Source organism: Rosa rugosa, chromosome 3, assembly GCF_958449725.1.
Source record: "Rosa rugosa chromosome 3, drRosRugo1.1, whole genome shotgun sequence".
NCBI classification, from domain to species: domain Eukaryota; kingdom Viridiplantae; phylum Streptophyta; class Magnoliopsida; order Rosales; family Rosaceae; genus Rosa; species Rosa rugosa.
Window position 1 is genome coordinate 46,426,844 of NC_084822.1, and position 18,259 is coordinate 46,445,102.

At 39.1% G+C, this 18,259-nt stretch overlaps 3 protein-coding genes and 2 non-coding genes across 5 annotated transcripts; 1 reads left to right on the top strand and 4 right to left on the bottom strand.

Moving 5' to 3' along the window:
* Positions 1 to 368: 368 nt before the first annotated feature.
* Positions 369 to 8,120, bottom strand: LOC133736312 (homeobox protein LUMINIDEPENDENS). Its single transcript, XM_062163761.1, has 13 exons — positions 7,780 to 8,120; positions 7,612 to 7,639; positions 7,326 to 7,456; positions 6,639 to 6,988; positions 6,461 to 6,554; positions 6,287 to 6,380; positions 5,863 to 5,992; positions 5,734 to 5,785; positions 5,607 to 5,650; positions 5,424 to 5,512; positions 4,625 to 5,083; positions 2,288 to 2,859; positions 369 to 1,774 (listed from the first exon to the last, which is right to left on the bottom strand). Exons 1-13 carry the CDS (start codon positions 7,939 to 7,941, stop codon positions 911 to 913), a joined length of 3,069 nt encoding a protein of 1,022 aa, XP_062019745.1. The 5' UTR covers positions 7,942 to 8,120; the 3' UTR covers positions 369 to 910.
* Positions 8,121 to 8,730: 610 nt separating this feature from the next.
* Positions 8,731 to 13,028, top strand: LOC133741033 (metal tolerance protein 2). The gene is made up of 12 exons (XM_062168967.1): positions 8,731 to 9,262; positions 9,458 to 9,527; positions 9,652 to 9,749; positions 9,898 to 10,043; positions 10,355 to 10,470; positions 10,742 to 10,838; positions 11,412 to 11,496; positions 11,721 to 11,783; positions 11,921 to 12,026; positions 12,228 to 12,367; positions 12,455 to 12,546; positions 12,628 to 13,028. Exons 1-12 carry the CDS (start codon positions 8,774 to 8,776, stop codon positions 12,746 to 12,748), a joined length of 1,623 nt encoding a protein of 540 aa, XP_062024951.1. The 5' UTR covers positions 8,731 to 8,773; the 3' UTR covers positions 12,749 to 13,028.
* A 280-nt stretch (positions 13,029 to 13,308) lies between these two features.
* Positions 13,309 to 13,384, bottom strand: LOC133741563 (small nucleolar RNA Z155). Its single transcript, XR_009862008.1, has one exon. It is a non-coding gene; the product is annotated as a small nucleolar RNA Z155 (small nucleolar RNA).
* Positions 13,385 to 13,471: 87 nt separating this feature from the next.
* Positions 13,472 to 13,565, bottom strand: LOC133741552 (small nucleolar RNA R41). The gene has a single exon (XR_009861998.1). It is a non-coding gene; the product is annotated as a small nucleolar RNA R41 (small nucleolar RNA).
* A 708-nt stretch (positions 13,566 to 14,273) lies between these two features.
* On the bottom strand, positions 14,274 to 18,000 carry LOC133740891 (zinc finger protein GAI-ASSOCIATED FACTOR 1-like). Its single transcript, XM_062168835.1, has 3 exons — positions 17,475 to 18,000; positions 16,497 to 16,893; positions 14,274 to 15,652 (listed from the first exon to the last, which is right to left on the bottom strand). The coding sequence occupies exons 1-3, from the start codon at positions 17,692 to 17,694 to the stop codon at positions 14,554 to 14,556; spliced, it is 1,716 nt and encodes a 571-aa protein (XP_062024819.1). The 5' UTR covers positions 17,695 to 18,000; the 3' UTR covers positions 14,274 to 14,553.
* Between the last annotated feature and the right edge of the window lie 259 nt (positions 18,001 to 18,259).

The window sequence follows — 18,259 nt, forward strand, 5'->3', positions numbered from 1 at the left end:
TCCATATTTTTTTTTATTATCTCAAGTTTTATATTTTTTTAGTGTCAATTGTAAAAGTGTGATGTTAAGATACTAAAAAAAGAAACATTGAACGTGAGTTGTAAGATTGAGAGTGTGAATATCACTCTCCAATGTTTAAAAGTACCGGACAAAATGTCGCACTCAATTATAAAATAGTTTCCTATGAAGATCAACTTTAATCACATTAACTTGAGAAATGTTTGTCTACATCTTAGTGAAGATGCACGGTATGTCATGAAATATTGAAATGTTTGTACAACAATATCATAATGATATCGAGACACAAGGTACATTCGTAGTTCCATAGCTTTGATCATAGAACACTAGACTACTTAACGACAATAAAGTTCAAAGCTCAAATCTGGTCGCAAACTGGCTTACCTTTTCTTAAAAGAAAAAAACAGAAAAAAACAATCCGTTTGTCTTATCAAATTAAATGGCCCCAATAGCCTAAAGGGTCGTTCAAGCTAACTGAGTAATTGACATTGAATCTGGGATTAGTGCTCTTGGCAGCACACCATTTTTTTACGTTCCTATTGTACTGTGGACCATTTTCCGGAAGGGAAGCAAAGGGCCGGAAAAGTGGTCAAAGCAACCCCAATTCAACTTTCATAGTCCATAGGTTTGGCCCAAAGTGGAGGAATAAACAAGTTGCCAAAATTTTAGCTGTTTAGTTATGAATATTTCGATCCAAGTTCGGTCAGAATCAGTCTTTCCTTTTTGTTTCACAGGCGCTCACAGTCAATAATGGTTTTTACAAGCTCTACTGGTTTCAATGCTCCGCTGATCTCAAATCTCAGAGACTCAGTGCCCCTACCAATCCATGCTCCATTATTAACAAACATCCACCCTCAGGTGTCTCACTCCCAATGTTAATCAACTCAGTGAGTCAGTGTCTGCCGCGGTCCAGCCACCTGTGTCCCTGCCTACTATAATCTCGGTATCCAGGAGTCTGAGTATTCCTTTGCCTCGACCTGTCAGTAGGCCTGTACGCGTTTCTTCCATGCATATTATAATCGGCATTTCTAGCCGGACTATCCTCTGGAGGACTCCACGATTCAAAACCTCCTCCATTGTTCGCATATTCGTTTCCTTCATAAGGAGGACCCGACCTCAACTGAGGTTGCTGCTGCAAAGGTCCTCCATATGATGGTGCATTGTAGTACTGATTTTGGTTCTCTAAATAATGATAGTTACCCTGCCTACCAGCTCTCCATGAATCAGACAGAGGGACTGGTTTCCCAGTTGGTGGTTTAGAGAAATAAGGCGACTCAGAGTAATGGGGAGACTCAGAATAATGGGGAGAATCGGAGTAATGGGTTTGTTGTTGCAGTGGTTGCGGCGAGCGTCTTTGTTGGTGTGTCAGATTGGACAAGAAGGGCGGTGGGAGCGAGTTGGGTTGCCTTTCCGCTGCAACATTATATGAGTTATACGACGGGCCTGGTTTGCCATTACTTGTGCTTTCACCCCAAACAGAAGGAACAGCCATGTTCGAATAGTTATGCTGCAAGTGTGATGGTACGGTTGTAGTATGGGGAAATTGATGGACGTGCTCTGGTGAGTATGCAGGTACTGCTTGTTGGGCAGCCGATAATCGCTGCGGTAGAGGACTAGTAAGAGCAGATGGAAGCTGTGAAAGCACCAAGTTGCTGTTGGCCGCCATTGCTGGTGAACTGTAACCAGGGCTCACTCTGTTCTGCATCGAGTTTTGTTGGGAAAATGCATTTCTAGTAGCTTCTGGTCTCCATCCACTCTGTGAATTCAATAAACAGGAGAAAAAGAACAATCAGCTCAAGTATGGATAATTGAGTCAAAAATAGTTGACGGGCCAAAGAAAAAAAAAACATTATAAATAATTTCAACAATTTTATCAATCATAATTTTCCTATTTTGACATGCAGACGCATGTCCATGAACCAATCCACAGAGGTCTACCAATCACCATTCACAACAGCGGAGCTCCACTACCTATAAAGAACAATGGGATGCACCAGAAGACTAAGACCTTCCCCTAACTCACAATTTGCCACTTGTTTCATTGATGGCCACACCTATAGTTGGGATTACTTTTTAGCAATATCTCATGGAATTCCGCCAAAATTATCATTTTGATTTTCGATGTGCTTTGCCGTCAGGATTCTAGGGCAGAAAAGACTAGGAGAGGAGGAGAAGAAGGAGACTGTACTGTACATACTGCTAGTGAAAAACTGGAATGTAATGTATACAAGTTCTGGCTAAAATTGCATAATGAGCCCGAGTAACGCACCGTTCCAGGGTTGCTTGAAGGTGTTGGGGATGGAAGAGAAACTTCAACCTTCTCCTCCATTTTACTAGCTAACCCATTTAAATTACCAGCGAAACCAGCCCCACCAGCCTTAATCATATCCAGCAATTTTACTGTATCCTCACTGGACAAGTTACCAGCCTGCCCAGAAGTCAAGGCAAACACCAATTCTGGATTTTTTAGCAGCACAGCGAGCAGCTCTAGATCTGGTTCATCTGTGCTGCTTGCCATATTAGTTAGCGGCACCATAGAAACAACACTGTTTACTCCTTGAGAAGGAACAACCAACGTTTCTGCTGCATTATTTACTTCTCGACTATGGGAAGGTTGTGTTTCAGTACAGTCAGTGTCAGGCGGCTGTTCTGTTGGTATTACTGGAGTCAATGAGTCATCATAGACCATTTCAATGTCCCAAGGTTCCTTCGGGTTAGGTGGTATCTCCTTGAATGTCTTGTAGATAGTTTCTTGCTCGCGGTGGTTTCTGTTTTTCTGGACTTCCATTTCTTTGCCATTCTCACCACCTCCAACCCTCCATCCTGGATTAAGTTTTATTTCTGCAGAAAGGAAATGAAAGGGCATAAAGAAAAGATTCATCATGTTTCTTAAAACCTCACAAAGCTGTCAACTAACCAAAGAGGACAACCACCAAATGAAATCACGAGTAGAAGAGAAAAAACATGATGAAGACAGATAACTTTTGGGCTAAGAATCTTGAGGTTGATCATTTTAGTATTTAACAAGATAGGGGGAGAAGAGAGAAGATTAAAATGGAAATCAAATATTAATAACAATAGATGACATCATCATTATATCTGTGAGCTTTTTCCATCCTGTAAGAGATGAACGTCCAAAATCCAATTACTGTGAATGCTTAAATGGAGATGATTGGGCCAGATTATTGGTTATATGGGAAACTGCCCAACAGTTGCTTCCCTTCTAAAATTTAAGAGACCTAATAGTCTTTATGAAGATATAGCTTAAATTCAAGCATGCTACCACAGTTTCATGGCGACCTCGCACAGTCAAGCCATATAAGTATTCTGAATTAACAAGCTCGCCGAGCAACTGGTTTATATTCAGGGTCAGGCCAAACATCAGTAAAAACCCCTCATTCATAATTTCATGCTAATAAATCAAGACTTATGATAATACAATTAATTTAGCCTGCTTCGTATAGTTTTCAGCCCCAAATTAGTAGCAGCAACACACAGATTGGATCTCACATAACCCATGATAATCATCCAGGATTTGCTTCCATACATGCAAAGGATCCATATCAGAGAAAAGATTATCCAAATCCTATCAGAACCAACCGTCTTTCTGGCCAATGTTGTTCAATCTTATCTGATTCAAATCGTGTTCAAAATTCATAAGATGAAAGCAATCTGGGGAATTGAAACACCACATGAACATCTATACAGAAATTTACAGTATAGTGTGTGAAACAAAACCTCAAAATATGACATCACATTATTTCAAAAAATGTGATGGAACAGAAGCGAATATGTGAAATTAAGTAACTTACTTCAAAAAATTAAAATGATTAGAAAACAAAACTGAATATCCCATTTTTATCTGGCATACAACACCCACTCAACTCAGGCACCATTAACACCCAGCAACTGTCAAATGGGGAAAATGTCATCCTCCAACCCTCTTGCTCTATGCTTAAATAATACATATGCCTGGACTGCCACATTCTGTACAGCGATACAAAATCCAACCATACTGAGTCCGAGTTTTATTGAATTTTAAGAGCCATAATCAACTGCTCTAAGATTGAGTTTTCAACTCATTTTGTATCTTGTGTAGACATTCTGGTAAGAAATCGACACCAAATATGATTTTAAGATTAAATCCACTATGGAAGTGTCCTTTGCGGCCCAATTATTAATTTTTCATGATTCAAAAGAAGTCACCCATATATTTCGTATTTATAGCAGTAGAAATCCCAAACAGTAGCTGTGCCGGCACAAAATTTAAAGAAGAATATAACCTCTATCAATTCACACTAGACAGTAGACCATTTTTATCAAATCAATTAAACAGAACTGAATTAAGACTCCAGTTTTCCATGGAAAAATACAGTTCGGGGTTAGTCCATCCTATTCATCTAAGTCAGCAAACATAGTTAAAAAGAGACTCAAACAAATAATTCTCCCTCTACGAAATTATTGGAAAGGCTAAAGCTCCTCTCTCAACTAATCTCCAATCATTGAGAAAAATCTCCATTTTTTTTCCTTTGCCTACTGCTTTTGCACTGATATCATGAGCAAAGGATCCAAAGAACCAACAAAGATCTACTAAAAGCATATGTACCTGGTGGTGTCTTCCACGGCACCTGGACTCTCCTGCACTTCTCCCAGATGTGCTCCTTCATATCCGTTTTCAGCTTTGGAGCAATAGTCTGGAAACTCCCAATAGGCTGTAAACTTATATCAGGAGTTTCCCTCTCTTTCAAAGGAAGTGTCACAGGTTTCTTGGATTCCTCAATACTAGACCGAACTGGAACATTAGGTACTACAGGTAAAATGCTGGCCTGAGCGATTGGAGGTTTGTTCACGCCTTCAGCCTTCACTTCTTTATTTTCATTAGAGGAAGCAGACTTTCCATACTTGCTCTGCATATATTGTGCTCGCAATTTTGCTTTTTGGATATCATCAACAGACATTGGGCGAGCCTGACTGACAGGTGTTGTTTTTGCAACCTGTGAACTTCTCCCCGCTGTTTTTTGGCCGGGCTGTTCCACCAATTGAACTTTTCTGCGTCCTCTAAATTCTGTTACTAGTTAAGGAAATGAATTTTGAATGTATTAAAGTTAAAAAAAACCTTATATGAATCATTTATAACAGTTCTCTTTTTAGGGCAGCCATATTTGGGAACATGGTAAAACACTAGAAGTATAAGGGACTAAATACTGTAACAAGGCAAGAAGGGGGAGCTATTTGAACTTTACTATCTTTCCTAAGCTTATTTTGGGACCAAGATGGGAAGTGAAACTTGTTATTGCTAGAAGTCTTCTTTCTTAACTAATGAATATTAGTTTTGATTTGCAAAAGTAAATTGTATTAACGCATCACTTGGGAAAGAAATATGACAAAATCAATATGGAGGATACGGGATGAAGATACACCTAGGATGTGTTTCTTATTAGAATCATCTGATGATGCTGTCAATAGCTTCATTGGTTCTGAAGACTCCGATTTCCTGAAAAGTAAAACAAAAAATACTTAGGAATCGCAAAACATAGAAATGTTACTATCCTCGTGAAATGTATGTCAGAAAATAGAAACTTTTGTACCTTAATTTATCTGCACTTTCAAACGGCAATGCAAGGATGTCTTCCTGTATAACAAAGAGGACCAATCAGAAAATGGTGAGGAATTTGAACCAACTTGAACTATTTATTTATTCTATGAAGAACTTACGTTAACATCACCATTTGAATTCCATGGATCATCGCCTATAGCTTCATCAATACTGCAGAAAATTATAAGAGATCATTAGAAATCGATTAAACAAATGTTTACTCCCAGGGGAGGAAAAGAGATCCTTGCCTTCGCTTCAGCAATGCTAATTCTTGTGAATCATTAGATGTTTTCATGCCATTTGGTTTCTTCAAAGCTTGACTTCTTGCTAAAGACTTGCTCCATCTTGATAACAAAACCCTTGCCCTGTTTGATATTTCTGATGTTCAAATTAGATAAATGAGATTCAAAATTTTCATGATGTATAAAAAGAACAGCTGAATCACATAAAAAATTGCATATTATTCAAATATACTATATAGTCGACCTGGAACAAATTTCAGATCCAAGATCTTTAAAACCTCATTGTGTACAGAAAAAGACAGCTAAACCACATATGGAATTGCTTATGTATTAAAACTTAGAGACACAGAAATGGAAATCATTGTGCACATGCAGAAGCCTCTTTTTTAGCTCTATTAAACCTTGAATAAGTATCAAAAGAAAAGCCCACCTGATGTCCTGTAAAACCGCAGTCTATTAACACTTTGCAGTATGGCTGACATATGAACAGGAAGAGCTTTGGATAGAGGCAAATGGCAAAGAACCTGTGCATCAGTTAATTATTACTTCTTATGCAACAATAACACGGGATAAATGACAGAATGAATTCCAGATCAACAAATACCTTTAAGATGACAAGCAGAACACTCGTTTGTTCTTCATCAGCTGCTTGTGTCAACCATGTTACTAAAATCATCACGCCACCTTTAGATAAAAACCTGCATGTATACAAGTGGATGTCTGGATCATGAAAAGAGACAACAGAGACATAGTATTAAACCTATAAGGTGGTTTGCATGTACCAGCATAATACTGAAGAATTTTGTATCCGCAATATCAACTCTAACACTTTCACTTGCCCAGAAAATGTTTCTTCTTTCCGCATCAAGTTGAAAATATTTTCAACAAAATGTTTATCAACGTCATCTAGTCCAGAAAGAGTATCATCTTGTGTTGAGCAAGATGGTGCATCCTCAACATTGGACGGATCAATAGTGTTTAAAGGAAGGGGATTAATTGGTATCAATGGATCAGAGCTTGTCGGCACCACCTCCAGCAATTCTTTCTGTTCAGTGGATCTGATGGCCTTCTCCCTTGACAACTGAACTATTTTTCTAACTCTGGATCGTTGACTATTAAAAAAATCACGAACCTATGAATCAATTGGAACACAAGTCAGAAACAATCAAAAGCAAATATGTTGATCCAGATACATGAAGACATCATGACTAAAAGAATAAAAGATATATGAAAACATGATGTTGTAAATCATAAACCTCTCACTCTCTAGTCTCCACCATTAAAAAGTACAACACTGGTGGAAAATGTCATCTTGGGCATAGTTAAACAACCCTAAAACTGCCATTAATACATGCGTAATGGCACATCTTATTATCAATTTGATCCTCACTGGCATCCATGGGAGATGCCAAGAATGTATCACGAAATAACCTAGGGTAGCCCTAAAAATCAACTACATGAACAACAACCTGTGAGACAGAAACCCCGAACAGCGCACTGATCTCCCGAGATTCCTTCTTCGTAATCGCATCTTTAATAGAAAAAACGGATTGCATATACTTGATAGCCTTTGGATTTAACAAATCTCTAGGTCTTTTTCCTGCAAACACCCAACAGCATAAAAATTGGGCAACAGACAAATCACAGCAGGACCAAAAATAGATACCTAGCAGCTTATGCACTAAAGCTAAATGAGCAAATCCAAAAACAAATCAACTATTAAGCACAATTAGCAATCCCAATTCCAGGACTTACCAATATTAATAGAAAGAGCACCAGCTGCCTGCACAAGCCAAACAAACACAGCATTATAACTATCTTTCTCTGAAAATAAAGAAGAAAGAGCTAATTCAGTTTTGCTCTAAATTTTCTCAGCAAAAAAAAAAAAAAAACGCAGAAAAGAATCGAAATTCGAAAACGCACCATCTCTTGGGAGAGAGGATTGGCGCCGGTGAGCTTGCATTGGGTGACGACGATTTTCTGGAGCTCATCGATCTGGCGGTGGAAGAGCTCCCTCTGCGAGTCGACGAACTTGTGGAAGGACTCGACGGAATTCCCAATCTTTAGCTCAGAGAGATCCTCCATTGCCGACGACCTCGAAGGTTGAATTTGGGAATTGGAATGTAGGGCATGAAGACTTCGAAAGCAGGTGGATTTTAATTACTGGCCCTGGAGATAGAGTTAGGGTTAAGCTTTGACGAAACAAGAGAGAGAGAGAGAGGGAGAGAGAGAGAGGAACAGGGTAGAAGCAGAGTAGAAGAGTAAAACCCATATATGTCCACATCGCACGAGCGCTAATTGGCGCTTGTATTTTGCGGATCCGGGTTCGTGGGTTCTGGGTTCTGGGTTTGGTTCTACCGATCCGGTTTTGGTTTTTGTTTTTTTCCTAATTTTTGGTTTTAAGAGAGTACTTGCTTCTATTCGTACCTTTACACCTAAACTCTATTGGTGGGAGATAACTCTTGGGTATCAATTTTTGCTTCGAAGTTTAAAGATTCTCTGTACTTCAATTAAGATAACAATTGCATAAAGAGTGAAATTGGACCATATGGACCTCCTGGTTTTGAGGTGTATAATGTCGAAAGTGAAAAGATTTCAAATGGCGTTTACTAAAGTTAAATGGGATTGAAAATGAATTAGAGAGAGAAAGAATGAGAGAGATAGGGAGATATGAATCAAAACTGAAATTATAACAACTCAAAACTGTGCTTTTGCTTTCAGCCGTCAGATTCACTTGTTCCTCACCCCAATTTTTAAAAACTGTCCCTGAAGTGAGCAAAGTTCGAGTTTCTAATGTCAACGTTAGTATCGGTATTGATTAAAAGATTTTGGGCTGGTCTAGATAAACAGGTCATAAGAGTGAGCACATGCCCCACCCATTAAGCCCAAAAGTAAACTCAAAAGGCTAATTCCATTGATGCTGCACCACAGGCACACTGGGTTCCAGACTTGTAGCTCAAGCTCCCTTTTCTCAGAACCAGAAAAACCCCAAATCAAATACACAACGCATTTTGGTTCTGATCAAGAATTCATCCTGAACGATCTCCTTCAAGCTTCAACTATGGGATTCAGATTTCAGAATCTCAATTCCATACGCACAAGGCTGGCTGCTCTATACATACCCAAGCATTCTCACCCACACCCCACAATAATCTCCCAAACCCTCAATTCCCATCTCCAAGACCATTCTTTGATTCTCCATCAAAACCCGATTTACTCAATTCCCAGAAGATGGCATTTGGGCCATTCCCACGGCCCTGAGGAGGATTATGGCAAAGAGGGCGAGAAGATCTTCCGGCTGGGATTGGCTGCTGATATTGGTCTCGCTTCCGGAAAAGCTTTGACTGGTTACTTATCTGGAAGCACCGCCATAATTGCCGACGCCGCCCATTCAGTCTCCGACGTGGTAAATTCTTATTTTTTACAGTTGGAATTTTGTTTTTCTTGGTTAAATTGTAAGTCTTTGAATTGTGCTAATTCATCTGATTGTGTTAAAACAAAAATTTGCCTAATTATATTTAGGAGCTTAATTAATGTGTGAGAGTCTTTTCTTGGTTTGTTCATTTCTATGCTGATTAGAATCCATGGTACTGTAATGCAGGTTCTTAGCAGCATTGCGCTATTGTCGTTTAAAGTTGCAAAGGCTCCGAGAGACAAAGAACACCCATATGGTCACTCTTGATTTGTACCTACACGCTACTCAATTGATCTTCGATTATGCATTATACGGTTTTTTATTGTCATTTTCGTTTGTGTTTGTTACAATTGTCTCCTTGTTTCACTTTGCTTTTCCAGGACATGGTAAATTTGAGACGCTAGGAGCACTTGGAATCTCTTGTATGCTGTTGGGAACTGCTGGTGGCATTGCTTGGCATGCTTTGGATATTTTGATGGTAAATAACCGCTATATATCTCCATGTCCTCAAAGAACAGTATTGATATCCGTTACAGTTTAACAGATTGTTGTCAGCTGGTCTTTTGGTACTAAATCAGTTATTCGTTCTGTATTAGTCCTTAGAAACCGTTATCTTCCTTGTGCAGGGATTGTACTCAGCAAATCCAGAAGTAGTTAGTCAGTCATTGACACATCATAACCAGCACCATAGCGGACATCACCATGGAGTTGACATGGAGCACCCAACCCTAGCTTTGGGCATGATGGTTCTCTCGATTGGTGTCAAAGAAGGGTACCAAACTTATAAATACTGATGTTAGCTCCTGTTACATGTCATTAAAAAGCAGAAAGAATATATTAGGTTTCCTAATTATTCCTTGTGCCTCCATGTGTTTCTTATTTGTTGGTGTATCTCTTGCTTTCTCCAGTCAATGGTTTTTCATATGCACTATGATTAAGCAAACTTATCAGAGCTATGTAGAGAGAGTTATTAAATCGTTGGTGCTTCGTACTTATGATTAACCAGCTCAATCTCTATGCTCATTTTTGAATTTGCTTCCTGCTCTCCTTCTCCCCCAATGCGTATTCCTTTTTTACTTCCAGGCTATACTGGATCACAAAACGGGCAGGAGAGAAACAAGGTAGTGGACTGATGAAAGCAAATGCATGGCATCATCGTGCAGATGCCATTTCGTCAGTAGTTGCTCTCGTCGGAGTTGGTGAGGCACTTTTTTTTTCTTTTTCTTTCCTACGTACCATTTCTATTTCTAGTTGTTTTGAAATATGGATTTAATATTTGGTAGAAGATTTGTAAATAAATCACATTAATCTGCATATACTATATGCAGAAGAATGTTAACATTTATATTTTCTGTCTATTTATTTCTTATTTATTTTTATTTTCTGTGTTATGCGTTTTTATTTTTCATACACCACCTAATATAATCTTGTGACCCTCAACTGAGCTCGGTTCATTCATTTTGATTTTAGGAGGTTCAATCCTAGGAGTGAAGTTTCTAGATCCCCTTGCTGGACTTCTTGTCTCGGGCATGATCCTAAAGGCTGGTATCGAAACAGGGTACCAGAGGTCTGATTTTTGTCCCCAGTTTATCTCCACCATATATCACACTTTTTAGACTTCCAAAATCCATATGGTTGCTTAAAATGTTGCAAGTGTTGGTTCCTACAAATATGGATGTGGTAACAAAGATACTTTTAAAGATCTCTGAAGTCCAAATCCATACATTTTTATCTTTGTTGATTGTTGCCCAGAGGACTAGAGGTTCTGTTGTACTCAAAGGGTGAGGCGCTGAGGCCTATTAAGCCTATGCAGCCTCCTTACCCGAGTAATCATACTATTAGTAATCGTCTTTTGCAAAGCCATTTTGATGGTTTAGATTGGACTTGGTAATCTCTGAGCTTATAGCTATATAGTGATTCAACAAAATCAATTGGCTAGTGTGAATAAATAGAGAACCACCAATACCCATTTTATAGCTCTGTACTTATGATCTGTCTCTGATACTTATATATGTCGAAAGATGGTTTTAGTATGAACAAAATAATGAACCAAAAGAAATCTAAGATGGATCTATATGATTTTTGGTTTGTTAACCTGTGTCTCCATATCTGATGTGTGCTGTGTGTTTCTGCGATCTAGTGTCTTGGAGTTGGTGGATGCTGCAATCCCCGCAAAAGAGTTGGATCCTATTAAACAAACAATTCTACAAGTCGAGGGTATGAAGGTAAGTAGCAGATTCCTCTAAATTTGCTAAATCGTATAATGTTTGTAGAAATTTATTGCTCTGCTCATCTGATCTTTGAAACTCCCCTTGTTAGTATGCTTCAGGAATAAGCTTTCTAGCATGTGTGTGTGTGTGTGTGTGTCATATGTAAAATTACAGGCTAGCAATTGGTTTAGAAGTGCTTTGAGTTTAAAACTATCTTTCAACTGTCCAACTGTATACAGGGTTGCCATCGCTTGAGAGGAAGGAGAGCTGGTTCATCTCTTTATCTTGATGTACATATTGAGGTTGCTTCTTCTGTGCTACACTTTTTCATGCTTTATGTAGCTTTAAGTTGCCCTCAAAGTGGTCTATGTGAGGTTGACAAATTTTGTACACCATTTTTCTTGTCTAACGCAAGTTAGTTGATACTTTTCGCTGGCAGGTTGATCCTTTTTGTAGTGTTAGCGCAGCACATGACATTGGAGAAAAGGTTCGTCATCATATTCACAAAACTCATCCTGAAGTGTCTGAGGTTTTTATACACATAGGTAAGAAACACGATTTAACTAGCCTGCTTTTGAAATTGGTCATGCAATCTGCAATTCTTTTGATCCAGTCTTTCCCTATAACATTTTTCACCTGCCTCTCTCATGATTCATTTATGATGGATAAAAATGATGGTTTTACTTTTTAACTTTTTACTCTCATATATCATCTAATTCCCATAATTTGCTCTGACGTCTCTGTAGATCCTGCACTTCCAGTAATTTCCCCTGGTGTAGATGAGCCAAAGGAATCTCCGGGAAGTGCACACCAGAGTTCTCCTGCTGCAGAGGATAAAGACATTGATGCGGCTGTTTCCAGTATCATCTCATCTAGATATGCCCAGGTATTTATCCTCTTTCTTGTTGGAACACCAAATTATCCTGTAGAGCACATTCTAACTAGTCAAAATGTCATTTCCCATATGTTTCAGAAAATGGTTGTAGAGCGCGTAACGCACCACTTGTTGCAAGGGAAGATGTTTCTCCAAATCCAGGTTTCGATGCCCCCAGACATCTTGATTCGGTAAATCCCGTAAACCAAACATGGTGATTTCATGCTGTCTGGACTAATTTCAGGTTCTTAAAGCAATGTTTCTCATTCCAGAGATGCAATAGAGGTGGCAAAAGAAGCTGAAGAAGAGATTTCAAAGGCAGCAACTAATATTATTCATGTGAGCGTTCAGCTACGTCTGGGAAGTCCAATTCCACAACTCAACCATGACTAAGAAAACATAGAAGCTAGGCAGGCAGGCATCTGTGACATATTACTCAATAAAATCTTAGTTTCTGGGTCTAAAGATTCAGACCAGCATCAGATTTCAACAGATAATTGGATACAGTCATTTGTACATGATCATTTGAGTTGCTGTAATATTTCAATGCTATAAAGTGTCATCCTCATTAGTTAAGACATGAAGGTTGTCTGTAATTCAATTTTGTAGTATTGTTAATCTGAAAACTTCTTTTCCCCAATTTCAAATGGGCAACAATGAGAGATTTGTTCAAGCACTGTATTATCGGCGATGGAAAGGTCTAATTCAGATCTTTCTACTGTTTCTTACACGGAATAGAGCAAATATCTTTTTTGTATCACAATAATAGTAATAATGCTGTATCAGTGAGCTACCATTAATCAGAAATAGTTTTTGAAAAAAAAAAATACGGAAAATATTCCGAAAAACTGAAAAACAAAGTGAGCATCATCACTTCATCAATTTCACCAAAAAGAAAAGAATGAAAAAAAAAAAAAGAGAGAGAGAGAGTGAGAATCAGATAAACTGAGAATCATTGATCAGATAATTGTAGTCTGAGTTTTTTAATCGACATGATGGAATTCCGAGTACTATATCATCACGTCAATGATTCTCAAACAGCTTGAGATTTGAGAAGAAAAACCAAAAAAAAAAAATGAAGAGAAGAATTCGAAGAACAAGATGAAAGAAACAAGAGTGAGGGCTCAGAAGGATCCATTGGTAGTTTTGTAATCATGAGGGAATACCTCCCCTCATAAAATAGGTAGTTCATCAACATCACAGCCTCAAACCCTTTTTTTTTTTCTTTTTCTTTGCAGAAACCGAAAAACACTTCTAATTCTAATTCACAAAACAAAAATTAACAGAGACAGTGTAGGAAAGAAGCAGAGAAACTGGGGAGGGGGCAAAACAGACAGAGTGTGAGAGAGACGAAGAACGCAGAGGCAGATACGGGTTGGAGGCTCTGAGCTCCCAAATATATAGAAGCCATCTGAATTAGGGTTTTGCGTTTTATGGTCGGCGACTCGTCTCCAGCCCACTGCGGCCCATTTAATTGAAAATGGGTTTCAAGGCTTTATCACAAAAGGTCCAACACAAAATCTGTTGGATGAGTGACGAAACACGAAGTTTATTGCAGTTGCTGTGATGTTGATGAACTTGGATTAGAAGTTTAAAGTACTCGTGCATTGCTAAATTTTTTTAAAGCCAATAAATGTAACACAGTAACGGCGTTTTGGTCTTTTTATGAATTATTTTTGAATGTTTAATCAGTTCGCTTTAGCGTAAAAGACATTTTGTGCAACCATACTAAATATGAAAGTGTATTTCGTTTATGTAATGGTTATGTGCAGACGTTGAGAGTACGTTAGGCAAAAAATTATCTAAATCTTATCCCCTGCAACATAGTAAACACTATTTTCAGCTTCTCAAGAATATATAGAGTTCTTGTTTATGAAAAGGATAAATTACATGTTTTTGGTGTTTTGAGTGAATAAAATGATATTGATCCTACTTTCCTAGAGTTGAAAATGTGATTGGGGTCATACATAATGGGGACTGGGTGTCTCGACCCACGTTTGACTTACCTTAATTCCCAAGGCCCCTTCACAACAATACAAATAATGAAGGCCCACTCTCAAAGACTCGAACCCTCACCCTGTCAGCAATTAAAGCCGAAGAAGACGCAAAACAAAACCTAGCTAGTTCTTCAAGTAAATGATAACTCATAAGCAAGTCGCAGTAATACAGTACTAGTACTCCGTAGCCGATCAAGAAGCTCACATTCCAAACGGGTTGCTTTCCACCGGCGAGTCGCCATGCGAGCGCTGCTGTTGCTGGTGGAAGGGGTTCATCATTGGCATTCTCGGCTGGCTCATCGCTTCCAAGTCCAACCTCTGCTGATGTTGCTCATGCAAATTCTGCGGCTGAGGCCTCGCTCCTCCTCCTCCGCCGAGCCCCAAGAGATCAAGCGTAGTCATATCCCCTCCTTCGCCGCCGCTCCCTCCGAACCTCTGCTGCTCCAAGTTCCTCAGCAACGCCTGGTTCTGCTCGTGACTGCCTCCACTCCCCATGTTAAACACCACCTGACTGAACATCCCCATGTGGTCACTCATCGCCGCCGAGCTGGCAGCTGAAGTGGCGTTTGCGTCACCGAAGAGCTGGTTGGTGAAGCCGTGCATCCCAACCATCTGGTGGTGATCTGGCAGCTGTTGTTGGACTTGCTGGAAGTGAGGGTGGTGATCGTACGGCGGTCGAGTGACGTTGCTGATTGAGTTGGTGGAGAGAAGGTGGTGGTTCTCCGGGCCCGCCATGCTGGTGACGAAGCTCTTCTGCATCATGGGGGAGTTTATAGTAGTGTTGCTGGCGGTGGCGCCCATTTGAGCTGCCTTCTGGAGCAAAGCAGTGGCTGACATTTGAGCCGAACCTGTTATATTAGGGCTTCCACCGCACCCGTTTTTGCTGTCTTGAAGGTAGTTGAACCCGGCGGAGGAGCTGTTGTTGGAGCTGAGCTGGAGGTTGGAGGAGGTGGAGGAGTTGACACTTCTAGGGCAGCCGAAAAGCGAGCCGGAGCTGCTGGAAAACATTCCTCCTCCGGCTGGGAGATTGGTGTTCATGATGGACTTGAACGGCATTGGGACAAGATCCTCCGGGAGGGATTTCATAGGGTTTTTCGGGTCGTAGTTGTTGTATTCGGAGATTGCTCCAGCTCCGATTCCCATTGAGGTGTTGGTGTTCACCGGCATGGAGGAGATGAGGTGATCAGGCATTTGGTTATGGGTCCCCATGTTGTTGTTCATTATGAGTCCGTGGTTTACTTTGTTGTTTTCTTCTGCCAATGCGTCACAGAAGGCTCTGTGGGTGATAAAGCTATCTCTCCTGCACAATGTTCCAAGATATTCGAGGTTTAGACTTTAGATGTGTAAGAAACAAGGGTTGTGATTTGATAACAATTCACAAATGTATTAATTACTATTATATATATATATATATATATATATATATATATATATATATATATATATATATATATATATATATATCAGACCCATTCTAGAGAGGACCTCTTTTTGGTTAATAATATTGGTGTTATGTGATGATGGGAAGAAAGAGATTTGGGACCTAAAACTAAAAGGGTTTCCAAAAAGAGGTCAATATGTATATTTCAGTTTGTCGGCCATTTCATCAAATATATATATATATATATATCAATATATGTTCAAGTTTGGAGGGTTCAATCACAATAGTGACGCATCACTGTACCTAATGACAGTTTGCAATAGTCCTATTGATCTACTTGTTTGTTTAATCTTATTTTAGTTGACAACTACATTTTAAACGTTAATTAATGTAGGTTTATCGGCAACTTAAACTCTAACATTATGCGATGGCTAAATTGAAACATTTAATTAAGCTATTAAAAGTGGGCTAATCACAAACAACGAGATCAAACAATAACGCTATGTAAATTAACTGAGCTGCCATTTATTTGAACACGGATCATATATTCTTTAGTTAAGTGAGAATTGATGATCCGAAAAATATATATGAGCTTTGATGATCCCAAGCAATTATATATATACCTTTCCAGATACCTTTCATGCACATGCAGATGCAATATATGTCAAATGCAGCCCCTAAACCATATTGTATATATGCCTTAATTATTTGGTTGGTTAGGAAGTTAATTAACATAATTAATCAACTATGAATTAATTAGTACCTGGAAAAGATGGTTCCACAATCACATTTGTATTCCCTAGTGCCGCAAGTCTTCTGATGAGCCTTCCAGTCTGACTGCACTGCATATTTCTTGGAGCACTTGTCACATTTCCACTTTTTCTCACCGTGTTTTCGGCTAAAGTGCTTTTTAATGCCAGTAAGATCTCCTAAAGCACGAGCCGGGTTGTGGTGGACGCAGGTTGGCTCAGGGCATATGTAAACCCTTTTCCTAACCTCAGTGCTGGTTCTTTGCCTCAGCTTCCATGGAAGGTTATGGCCTCGCCTGTGAAGCTGAAGGTTCTGGTCTCTCTGAAACCCTTTGTTGCAGATCTCACACACAAATCGGTTCGTCGCCATTAGAGTCGTTGGTGATAGAGCAATAACTTCTGCACTCGGATCTGTGATCATGTAAAGTTACATAGTTAATTAATTAGCAAATATAACGTTGTTTAATTCAACTAAAAAAATGTATAGACTATAGAATGAGGAATATCAAAACATCATGTCATGTGTAGACACAGTAAGTTGCTGGGTAGCTCATGACAGAACAGTACTTCTCCCCAAGATCTTGTAAAATATCTGAAAGCAATAATTGTGTACTCACAGGGCAACAGTTCTTCAAAAAGTTTTGATCTTTAATAAAGATTACAACTCAAGTTTGAAAAACCTTTTCTTCTGCGCTGAATCAAATCCACCTTGACACATATATGTAAGTTTGTTAAGAAAATCTCTATTTTTCTTATGTATGACCACGAGTTATGCACGAATGGTTCCATTCGCCGATCGAACAAGGAGTTTTAGCATGTAAAGATATCGCAGCTCTAGTAGTAGATCGAGATTACTTATCTACCTATATATCTAAGGTTACTATTGGAATCTCTACTCTCAGTACTCTGCCTCCTTGGTAGTTAAGCAAACAGAAAATTAAGAAACTCATACTATAATTTCATGGGTGTTGGGGAAGAGATTGAATAATTGCCTGGAGTTCCGGGAAGGTTTCTCTTCTTCTTGGTTGGCTGCTGCTGTTGCTGTTGGGTAGTGACAGAGCCATTGCTGTTACTCCTCCCCCCGCCGGAACCTCCACCGGAGTTGGAGCCATGCAAGTGATTTTGCAGCTGCTTTTCTTGATGAACTTCTTCCCCGGCTGTGTTCCCAGAGGAGAAGCTACCTTCTTCAATATCACCTGTAATATTTGACATTTTGAACTTTAAGAAACAATTATCTAGCCCAGCTTGTCCCTTTCCCGCACTACACTCTTAGTTTCGATCTGTTGCTTTCTATTTCCTTTGTTGTCGGTGCTTAGCTAGAAGGAGGGTTTAGCTTAGCTTAGCTTGTTGTTGGTGAACTGAAAAATCAGGATTTTGCTTTTGGGAATAGATCGAGGAAGACAAAACCAGAGAAATCTGCTTCATTTCCGGTGCACAGTGGTCATGATAAGCAATAGATTCACTGTTGTGAGCAATCAGACTTGGCTTTGGAACCAGGTCTTCTTTGGCCTTATACAATTATATATAGTGCCTTCACAACAACACATCATTGCAAAAACCCCTAATCAAGTTAATTACCAAATGCCCTTGACTTGTTGGGTAATACAAAATTGATATATAGCCTTATAGTATTCCATTGTTTTCCTCATTCATTTTCTTAATCTTTTCTTGGTGAAATGTGACTAATGGAGATTCTTCATTGTTAGTCTACTATATTTCAATTCCTTCTCTTCTCTAATCAAATGAAAAACCCTAATTCAAACATTTTATTATTTTC